The sequence below is a fragment of the Pezoporus occidentalis genome, unplaced genomic scaffold, assembly GCF_034315485.1.
Source record: "Pezoporus occidentalis ecotype Australia unplaced genomic scaffold, CSIRO_AGI_Poc_V1 ctg289, whole genome shotgun sequence".
Lineage (NCBI taxonomy): Eukaryota > Metazoa > Chordata > Aves > Psittaciformes > Psittacidae > Pezoporus > Pezoporus occidentalis.
Window position 1 is genome coordinate 749,266 of NW_026914818.1, and position 10,636 is coordinate 759,901.

Below are 10,636 nucleotides of genomic sequence, written 5' to 3' on the forward strand. Positions count from 1 at the left end.
GGTTATAACCCCTCAGTGCTCAGTGCTGTTGGTTACAACCCCTCAGTGCTCAGTGCTGTTGGTTATAACCCCTCAGTGCTCAGTGCTGTTGGTTATAACCCCTCAGTGCTCAGTGCTGTTGGTTATAACCCCTCAGTGCTCAGTGCTGTTGGTTATAACCCCTCAGTGCTCAGTGCTGTTGGTTATAACCCCTCAGTGCTCAGTGCTGTTGGTTATAACCCCTCAGTGTTCAGTGCTGTTGGTTATAACCCCTCAGTGCTCAGTGCTGTTGGTTATAACCCCTCAGTGCTCAGTGCTGTTGGTTATAACCCCTCAGTGCTCAGTGCTGTTGGTTATAACCCCTCAGTGCTCAGTGCTGTCGGTTATAACCCCTCAGTGCTCAGTGCTGTTGGTTATAACCCCTCAGTGCTCAGTGCTGTCGGTTATAACCCCTTTACCCGTCCCGTGTCACCAGCGCTAACCCCGGGACCGGCGCACACCAACCCAAACCTCAGCTCGTGACCCCGAGGCCCGGAGCCCCTGCGGGCACTCACCCCCGGCGCGGGGACCTGCGCCCCCCGCCACCACGAGTGGGTCCCCCCGGGCCCGGCCTCTCCCGAGCCACGGGGACTCCGGAGCCGAGGCCGCCCCGCGGGAGCCGCCGCCGCAGGACCCGGGGACGGGGCCTACACCGGGAGCCAGCCCCGCCCGCACACCCCGGCGTGCCCCGCGCTGCAGGACCCCTCCGACGGGGACGCGGGGGCTGCCCGCGGTGCGCCTGCCCCGTCCTGCCCTGCCCGGCCCCGTCCCGTCCCGTCCCGCTCCGCTCCGCTCCTGCCTCCCGCCCCGCTCACGCTGTCCCAGCCCCGCGCGGCTCCGGTGGGTGAGGGCCCCGCGCCCCGGTTGCAGGCAGCGCGCGGGCAGCCCGGGGTCCTGCGGCGCCGGGAGCACGCGGCAGCGGCGGCGCGGCCATGGGAGGGGTGGAGAAGAAGAAGGTACCGGTTACCCCCCCCCCCCCCTTCCCCCGCACCGGAGCTCCCCTGCTCCGGCACCCCGGTACCCGGCTGTGTCCGTACCGTGCCCATCCCCCCCCTCGGTACCCGGCTGTGTCCGTACCGTGTCCGTCCCCCCGCTACGCTCCCGTGTCCGTTCCCCCTTCCCCATCTCCCCCTGTACCTTCCCGTTCCCCCCCTCACCCCATCCGGTGCCGGGTCTCCCCCTCTTCTCGCCGTGCCTACTGGCTCTATTCCGCCCCGCCGGTTCCCGCTCCCCATCCCGGTGGCCGGGCTCCCTGTACCGACCCCCCCCCCCCCCGTCTCTCCACAGTACGAGCGCGGGGCCGCCACCAACTACATCACCCGCAACCGGGCGCGGAAGAAGCTGCAGCTGAGCCTGCCCGACTTCAGGTGCGCCCAGCGTCCCACCGGGACCCCCGCAGGAGATGGGGCCTGTGGCGGGGTGTCCCTATGGGCCCTCCCCATGGGGAGCCGGGGGTTGTGTCCCGCATGTCCCGGAGTCTCGGTCCCGGTGCTGTGGTTTTGGGTGTCCAAGGGGTGGCAGCACCACTGGGTGCTCCAGCCCCACGTCTCGCCCTTATCGCTGCCCCCAGGCGCCTCTGCATCCTGAAGGGCATCTACCCCCACGAGCCCAAGCACAAGAAGAAGGTGAACAAAGGCTCCACGGCTCCCAGGACCTTCTACCTCCTCAAGGACATCAAATTCCTCCTCCATGAGCCCATCGTCAACAAGTTCCGGGAGTACAAGGTGATTTCCCATCAGGAGCCCCTCAGGGGCCATGGGGGCTCGGCCTCTCCCGCAGCCCCCCCCCAGCATTCCCGCTGTCCCGCAGGTGTTTGTGCGGAAGCTCCGGAAGGCGTACGGCAAGAGCGAGTGGAGCACCGTAGACCGGCTGAAGGAGAACAAGCCCACCTACAAGCTTGACCACATTGTGAAGGAGAGGTGGGTGCGCTGCATGCCCTGCCCTGGCAGAGCTGTCCTCTGGGCAGGAGCTTGCCCTGGGGATGTGGAGCCTTCGCTGTGTCCGTCCCTCATTGGGGATCCATCTCCTGTGTGTATCTGAAGGGGGGGTGATGGAAACTGGTGTTTCTGGGCTGGAGGAGAAGGGCAGGGTGTGCTGCAAGCTGGCTGTAGCAATGCATGAGTGAGCAGGGAGTGCCTGGTCATCCCAGATGGATCTGGGATCTCCAGGAAGATGCTCAGAGCTCTCCTCCTCTCCCTGGGCACTGTTTTCCTCAGAGGGAGGGCTGATGGACGGCGACTCTTGGTGACTTGATGGGTTTGGTGGCAGTGGGAGAGGAGAAAACCAAAGCAGGGAAGGAACCTCATTGTCTCTTCCTTGTCCCAGTGGTGCCCGGGACCTCATTGTGCTGGTGCAGATTGAGGAAAGGGAAATGGCACCAAGGGGCAAGCCCTGCCCCAGCAAGCTTGGGATGGGGGATTCTGTGACTGCAGCACTGCTGGAGTGGTGGGACCTCACCATCTGACTGCAGCCTTTGAGTCCTGCAGCTTTCATCTGGCCAAGGAGTGCCCTGTGCTGTTGTGCTGCACCACAGGAGCATTGGTCCTGGTGGGTGCAGGCTGGGATTCAGCATCACAGGTTGGTCTGTGTTGGAAGGGACCTTAAAGCTCCTCCAGCTCCAACCCCTGCCACGGGCAGGGACCCCTTCCCCTAGAGCAGCTTGCTCCAAGCCCCTGTGTCCAACCTGGCCTTGAACACTGCCAGGGATGGGGCAGCCACAGCTTCTCTGGGCACCCTGTGCCAGCGCCTCAGCACCCTCACAGGGAAGAGCTTCTGCCTAAGAGCTCAGCTCAGTCTCCCCTCTGGCAGGTTCAAGCCATTCCCCTTGGCCTGTCCCTACATCCCTTGTCCCAAGCCCCTCTCCAGCTTTCCTGCAGCCCCTTCAGGCACTGGAGCTGCTCTCAGGTCTCCCCTTCAGGAGCCTTCTCTTCTCCAGGCTGACCCAGCCCAGCTCTCTCAGCCTGGCTCCAGAGCAGAGCTGCTCCAGCCCTCGCAGCAGCTCCGTGGCCTCCTCTGGCCTCACTCCAACAGCTCCACGTCCCTCTTGTGCTGCTGCCCCAGAGCTGGATCAGGGCTGCAGGAGGTTTCTTTCCAGAGCAACGCAGAGGGGCAGGATCCCCTCCCTGCTCTGCTGCTCACACTCTGGGGATCAATCCAGCACATGTGCCTGTGGGTGCTCTAAAACCTGTTGACACCACACGGTAACTGGGCTGTTGCTCTCCTGGCTCCTTGGAGAGCCCTGAGTCCCAGGAGCTGGTGTCCCCCGTGCCCAGCAGGGGCACCCCATCGCTGTGGGTCACCAGTTCGGTGGGATGTGCAGGAGGATGATGCTCTTTGGTTCCTGTCCCCTTGTCCTGCATGGTCTCCACGAGCCCCAGCAGCTCCTGGTGGACGTGGCTGTGTGTGATTCCTCCTCCTGCCCGGGCACAGGTATCCAACCTTTGTGGATGCACTGCGGGACCTGGACGATGCTCTCTCCATGTGCTTCCTGTTCTCCACCTTCCCGCGCACGGGCAAGTGCCACGTCCAGACCATCCAGCTCTGCCGGCGCCTGGCTGTGGAGTTCCTCAACTACGTGATCGCCTCCCGCTCCCTGCGCAAGGTGGGTGCTGCGGGAGGGGGGCCGAGACCCCCTGCCCTGGGGGATTGTGGTGGTGGTGATGAGCTTGTGCCCCTGGGTGGCACTGGACCCACTGTGCTGGTGCTTCAGCCTGGGAATGGGTGCTGCTGGGCTGCCTGATGCTCCCCTGGTGACCCCACTGACAAGGGAAGGGTTAACGAGAACGGGACAAGGGAGCACCCATGGTCTTCCTTCCCCTGAGCCTTCCCTCCATTCCCTGCCAGGTCTTCCTCTCCATCAAGGGCATCTACTACCAGGCCGAGGTGCTGGGGCAGCCCATCACATGGATCACCCCTTACACCTTTGCCCATGATGTGAGTACCGGGGGGAACGCAGCAGGATCTCCTCAGGACCCGCGCTGCTGCTGCCCCAATGCTGCCTTTGCTGGGTTGGGGAAGGGTTAGAATAGAATCACAGTCTGGCTTGGTGGGGATCCCCAAAGCTCATCTAATCCAGCCCCCTGCAGTAAGCAGGGACATCTTCAACTAGACCAGGTCGCTTAGTACCACATCCAGTCTGGCCTGGAACGTCTCCAGGAATGAGGCATCCACCACCAGTCTGGGCAACCTGTGCCGGTGTTTCACTGCCCTCATGGTGAAAAATGCCTTCCTCATGTCCAGCCCGAATCTCCTCTTTCAGTTCAAACCTGTCACCCCTTCATCAGACACAACAGGCGCTGCTAAAGTCCCTCCCAAGGACAGCTGAGGGACCATCCTGTGGCTCTCATGCTGTGGAACCCATAAAGGGCTTTAGGTGATCAGGTGGGGCCCAGCCCTCCAGGCTGACTGTCCCCGTGTCCCCATGCCTGGCTGTACCAGCCTCCCTGGTTCCTTGTCTTCTCTTTTTAATTACCAAATATGCCTTAATCAGCAATTAAAGATTAACCTGAGGAATGAGGCTTGTACCACTTAGTGAGGAGCCGAGTCAGACTCATCGCTGTGTTGCACCTTGCCAAGATCTTATCACAGACTCATCCCAGCCTGGTTTGAGTTAGAAGGGACCTTAAAGCTCCTCCAGCTCCAACCCCTGCCACGGGCAGGGACCCCTTCCACTGGAGCAGCTTGCTCCAAGCCCCTGTGTCCAACCTGGCCTTGAGCACTGCCAGGAATGGGGCAGCCACAGCTTCTCTGGGCACCCTGTGCCAGCGCCTCAGCACCCTCACAGGGAAGAGCTTGTGCCTAAGAGCTCATCTCCATCTCCCCTCTGTCAGTTTAGAGCCATTCCCCCTTGCCAGGCAGGACCCTCTCATTTCACCCCTGGGTTTGGCACAGTTGGGTTGAGGCTTCCCAGTTTTTTGTCTGGCCCCTGCTGAGGTTCACTCCTCCAGCTCAGCCTGCAGCATCTCCTTGGCCAGCCCATGTCCTGCCCAGGCAGCATTAGTTCTGTATCCCTGGAGTCTGTCCCTGTGTCCTCACCCTCGCTGTGCCCACAGCACCCCACGGACGTGGATTACCGGGTGATGGCCACCTTCACCGAGTTCTACACCACGCTCCTGGGCTTTGTCAACTTCCGCCTCTACCAGTCCCTCAACCTGATCTACCCACCCAAGGTGAGGCACCGGCTGCTCCCGGCTTTGGGGCTGTGCTGGAGGGTCAGGGGGTGTTTGGGGTCTCTGGGATTTGGGAGCTGCTTCCCCACATCCTGTTTCTCCCCCCAGATCGATGGCCAGGCTGATGCTGAGCTGAAGCCTGCAGAGGGCAAGGAATACGCCATGGATTCGGAGAGCTACCTGGAGGTGAGGGACACTGCTGTCACCGTGCTCCACGGGAGGATCCTGCGTGGTCTTGGTGTCCTGACCCCACACCTCCTCCTGCTGTGAGGCACTCGGTGTGTAGGGACTGAGGAGCAGAGCCAGACCCTTCCATGGGAGGAGCCTGGTCTCAAACTCCTTGTTGGACAAGGGAGGAGCAGTGCTTGGTGTCCATTCTGCATGGTGGGGGACTTGGGGTGGGACAGGACATGGAGGAGGCTGAATATCTCTCCAGTCTTGGAGAAGCCCCTTCCTCCATGAGGCTGCCCCTTTTCCCATCCCAAAGCCCTGTCTGGGCCTGACCCTTCTCATTGCCTCCCGCTGCAGAAGCTGTCAGCTCTGAGCTCCAGCCTGGCCCGGGTGGTGGCACCAACCCACGAGGAGGAGGTGGAGCTGGATGAGTTCCCAGTGGAGGGGGTAAGAGCCTGGTGGTGGGGCTCAGCCCTGGCCTTGGGGGATCCTGTCTAGGGGAGGTTTTGTGCCCGGGCAGGGGCTGGTGTGGTGCTGGGAGGGACTGGGAGCCCAATGGGGCTGGCACCCTGCAGAGAGGGGCTTGGCAGGGGCTGGTCTTGGGGAGGAAGCTGAATACTTTGCCCTGAGCAGGAGACTGCGGAGCAGATGGATGCGAGGAAGAAGGAGCAGGAGGCCCTGGAGAAGCACAAGAAGCTCTTTGAGGGTCTGCGCTTCTTCCTCAACAGGGAGGTGCCTCGGGAGCCGCTGGCCTTTGTCATCCGGTACGTGCTGTGCCTCGGTGCTGCCCCTCCATCAGGGCTTGGGGGCCGATCTGCCTGACCTCCTGCAGGCCCCCCCCTGCCTGCCTCACCCCTCGGTGGCCTTTGCTGGCAGGTGCTTTGGTGGCCAAGTCTCCTGGGACAAGTCCTTGTGCATCGGGGCCACCTATGGTGTGAGCGACCCATCCATCACCCACCAGATCGTGGACCGGCCCCAGGTGCAGCAGCAGGTTGTTGGCAGGTTGGTGAGGCACGAAGCCTGTCCCAGACCTGTCCCACGCTCCCCTCTAGCCCATGCGCTCCAGAGCCTGAGTCCCTCTGCCCCACAGGTACTACCTGCAGCCTCAGTGGGTCTTCGACTCGGTTAATGCCAAGCTGTGCCTCCCTGTGGCCGACTACTTCCCGGGGGTGCTGCTGCCCCCCCACCTCTCGCCCTTCGTGACGGAGCAGGAGGGAGACTACATCCCTCCTGAGAAGCTGAAGCTGCTGGCGATGCAGAGGGGAGAGGAGCCAGGTGAAGCCAGGCTCTGGGATCAGGAGCTGGGGAGTTGAGCAGGGCTGGACCTGCTCTGGCGCCAGTGCCTGCTCTGCCGTTGGTGACAGTGCTCTGTCTGTAGATGAAGAGAGTGAGGAGGAAGAAGAGGAGGAAGAGGAGGACAACAACGAGGAGGAGGAGGAGGAGGAAGATGAGTCTGAAAAGGAAGAGGAGATGAAATTAAAGAAGCTGGAAGAGCAGAAGACTCAGAGCAACAAGGTACAGAGCTGGCACTGCTGTGGCTGTGCTGCTCCTGCAGCCACCGCACTGCTGGGGCCTGGACCCCTGTCCGTGCTCAGGACCTGCTGCCTGCTGGGGAGGGTGCTCCGTGTGTCCCTGGGGAGGGTGCTGGGTTCCGGGTGCTGAGCTCTGGCTCCTGCAGGCGCTGCCGGTGACGGTGACGGCCGGGAAGCTGCAGTTGGAGGACAAGCAGCGCCTGGAGCAGGAGCAGCAGAGCGAGGAGAAGCGCCTGGCCATCATGATGATGAAGAAGAGGGAGAAATACCTCTACAAGAAGATCATGTTTGGCAAGAAGAGGAAAGTCCGAGAGGTAGGAGCATAGGGCTGTTGTGGGCCCAGCACCTTTGACTCTTCCCAGATGGGCTCGTGGTGGTGGATCCCTAAAGCCAGGTGTGTCCCACATTGTGCCGGCTCTGGGCTGCTCCTGCTTTCCTGTAGCTGGTGAGGGCAGTGACCCGGGTGCCTGCAGCACATGGGTCCATCTCCCCACGCACAGCCGGGGGTTGGTGGGACTGGGGCAGAGCTGCCCTTGGTGACTGCAGATGGCTCTGACTCTGCCTCTCGGGGGGTCCTCCACAGGCGAACAAACTCGCTGCGAAGAGGAAAGCCCACGATGCTGCTGTCAAGGAGGAGAAGAAGAAAAGCAAGAAGGCACGGCGAGCGTGACGGGGCTGTGCCCTGTGGACACCCTTGTCCTTGAACCCTCAGCTCTGATGCTGGGACAGGAATGCAAAACGAAACCATTTCCCCTCTGTAAATAAACCTCCTGCTGTGCCTTTCCCAGTGCTCTCCCGCACCGGTGCTGCTCATCCTGCCTTGGACCATGGCATCAGGGTCACCAGCCCCTCACGCTGGTGCCACCTCTGCTTCCTGACCCCCAGGGCGGTGAGTGAGGAGGAGGAGGCTCTTGCAGGTCCCTTTGTGATTGTTCCTTTTGGACTGGCACAGCCCTGGGTGGAGGAGCAGCCCCACGGTGGAGCAGGAGCTGCCGGGCACTGCCCAGCACACAGCACCCTGGCTTTGGTGGAGAGGAGCCCATCCCGGAGCCACCCTCTTGGCTTTCTATGTGTCATTAGAGCAGGTGACACTTGCCCAGGGCTGTTTCCTCCCTCCTGGCTGCGGTGGGACCGCACCGCGTGCCGTGTTCTGCCCAGTGCGCGTGTGGGGCTGGAGGAGGCTCCTCACCCTGCGTGGGGCTGAAGAGACGGCGCCTGGGCCCTGCTCCGGGTGCCACAACCCCTGGGCACCGTGGCTGTGACCTTGCCCCTTGTCACCATTTGCCCATCCACGCTCCCAGCAGCAGGTTTGGGAAGGGTCTGCTCGACCCTGGCTGCGTGCTCAGCTCCATGGGGAGCACCAGGCTGGAAAGCAGCTCTGTAGGGAAGGGCCTGGAGCTTGCCATGAGCCGCCACCGTGCCTGGGGGGCATGAGGAGGGCTGGAGGAGGTCGGGGAGGCCATCCTGCCCCTCGGGACCGGTGAGGCCGCTCGTGGAGCTGTGTGCAGCGAGGGACGTGGTGTGGTGCCTGCGGGACGATGCAGCGTGTCCGGCTGGGGCAGCGCCTGCAAGGGTGGGCTGGAGGAGAGGGTGCTCAGCGGGATCCCAGCAATGGGTGTGAAGGGCTGAGGGGAGCGCGTGGAGGCGGAGCCGGGTTCTTGTCTCTGGTACCCAGTGCCACGGTGACGGCCATGGCACGGACTGAGCAGGGAGGCTCTGCAGGCGCCCAGGAAGCGCCGTGGCCATGGCTGGGGGGGCACTGAGGAGACGCCATGGCCAGGGCCTGCCACAGGGTGCCCCCAGAAGCTGTGGCTGCCCCATCCCTGGCCGTGCTCAAGGCCAGGTTGGACACAGGGGCTTGGAGCAAGCTGCTCTAGTGGAAGGGGTCCCTGCAGAGCACACTGGGGGAGGTCGGCAGCCCCCATCAGCAGCATTGTCCCCCCCTTTTCCCCTACATCCATGTTCCCCACCCTGGGGCCTGCTCACAGGCTGAGGCCTGCTCATGGCTGCCCGGGCCAGAGGAGCTGGGTAATGCCTGGAGCGGGGCAGCACCCATGGGGCAGGTTCCTCTTCCCTGGCCCCTCCGCGGGGTGGGAACGGGGGATCCCGAGGTGCTGGGGGGGCCCTGTGGCCTCGGTGAGCTGGGTCGTGGTGGCTGAGGGCTTTACGTGGCGGCCATGGCGGGGGCTCCACGGGCCCCCTGTGCTGGGCAGTGCCGGGGCTGCCCCATCCCGCAGGAATTCTGTGGGGCCGGCTCGGTGCTCCCGGGGGGCACGGACGTGGCCATGGACGCACCGCGGCCCCCGCAGCAGCGCAGAGGCCGTTTGCCTGCCCTCCCCTTCCATCCCTGTTCTCCCTCCTTCGGCTTTCACCGGGACCTTCTTCTTTTTTCCTTTGTTTTTAATTTTTCCTTTCAATTTTTTTTTCTCTCTTTTTTTAATTTTCTTTTTCACCTTTTCTCTTTTTTCTTTTTCCTTTTTATTCTTTCCTCTTTACTCTGTTTCCTTTTTAATTTTTCTTTTTTGCATTTTCCTTTTTTTATTATTTCTTTTCTCCTCCTCCCCCCCCCCATCCCGCCGGACTTGGGAGCATTTTGCTGTGTATTTTTTTTCCCCTTGTTTTTCCCCTTCCCTTGATTTCACCTCTTGGAAAAGGGGGGGGGGGGTACCACATGGGGAAGCTCTTGGGAAGCTGCACCTGGAGCCAGGCTTCCACCTTGGGCCAGGAGACCTTGAGTGCAGCTTCCCAGCCACACTGGAGCCTTGGACACTGCAGCACCCACAGCACCCACATCAGAGCACCCAGAGGCGTGGTGCTGGACTCAGGGTGCTGGGCCGGGCCGGCAGAGGCCAAGGACCGGTCGCACCACCTGGGCAGGCACCGGTTCCCATCTTTCCCACCCTGATGACACTTTCTCCCTGTGACAGCTCTGTGTAACACCGCGCCTGGACAGCCCGTGTCCGCCAGGACCAAGCCCCGGGACCTCGGTGCTGCTGCCCGTGCCACCGCCCGGCTCCTCACCGCATCCCTCGGGATCCCCGCTCCGGCCCCGCTTCCCAGCGCGAGCGGGGGGATTCGCTCTGCTTTCGCCCAGGTGGGTTGGGGACATGGGTGAGGGCTCCTGGGGGTGGGCTACACCCCATGGGGTGCTGGAGATGGGGTGTCACAGCTCCTGGCTCATCTACACCACACCTGAGGTCGCCAGCTTCCCTTCATCAAGCTGCCACATCCTGCGGTCCTTTTCCGGGCGGGAATTCTTTGCGGCAGCATTCCCAAAACAAAGGGGGACCCTGGAATGGAGACGTGCCCTGTGGAGAGGCTGTGGGGTGGTTTCTTGCCCCCACGCCGCTGTTTCCAGGTGAGGGCATGGAAAGGGCCGGAAGAGCCAGGGCTGATATTTAATCTGGTGTCGTGGCCTGTGACAGATGGGCCTGGGAGGAGAAATCCCTGGCATGATCCCAGCCAGGGCTGGATGCAACTGGAAATGCATCAAACAAAGGCTGGAGGGGGCCATGAGCTCGGAAACCCTTGGGACAAGCCTCCTGTCGCTGTCCCACAGCAGCCTCTGCTCCAGCAGGGCACATCCCGGCGTTGCCTGTGCTCCCTTGGGCCCCTGCTCTCTCCCCTGCACAGAGGTGCCCTTTCCCCTCTGCTGTCAGATGCCTCCTGCACGGCCAGGGGGGTGTCCCAGGGCAGCAGGGCCATGCCCGCTCCTGCAGGGTGGTGGCAGCTTCTTGTCCCTCGTCT

General features: G+C 62.6%; 1 protein-coding gene across 1 annotated transcript; it reads left to right on the forward strand.

Moving 5' to 3' along the window:
• Window positions 1-838: 838 nt before the first annotated feature.
• Window positions 839-7,676, forward strand: PES1 (pescadillo ribosomal biogenesis factor 1). The gene is made up of 15 exons (XM_062626082.1): window positions 839-974; window positions 1,306-1,385; window positions 1,589-1,742; window positions 1,828-1,937; window positions 3,448-3,619; window positions 3,862-3,951; window positions 5,070-5,186; window positions 5,295-5,372; window positions 5,715-5,804; window positions 5,991-6,121; window positions 6,234-6,359; window positions 6,448-6,632; window positions 6,736-6,872; window positions 7,036-7,203; window positions 7,473-7,676. Exons 1-15 carry the CDS (start codon window positions 951-953, stop codon window positions 7,557-7,559), a joined length of 1,749 nt encoding a protein of 582 aa, XP_062482066.1. The 5' UTR covers window positions 839-950; the 3' UTR covers window positions 7,560-7,676.
• Window positions 7,677-10,636: the final 2,960 nt, after the last annotated feature.

Excerpts from the sequence above, each read along its gene's own strand:
- PES1 (XM_062626082.1), top strand. The coding sequence starts at position 951 with ATGGGAGGGGTGGAGAAGAAGAAG. Across the intron at positions 1,386-1,588 it reads CTGAGCCTGCCCGACTTCAG|GCGCCTCTGCATCCTGAAGG; the intron begins GTGCGCCCAGCG and ends CGCTGCCCCCAG. Across the intron at positions 6,633-6,735 it reads GCAGAGGGGAGAGGAGCCAG|ATGAAGAGAGTGAGGAGGAA; the intron begins GTGAAGCCAGGC and ends CTCTGTCTGTAG.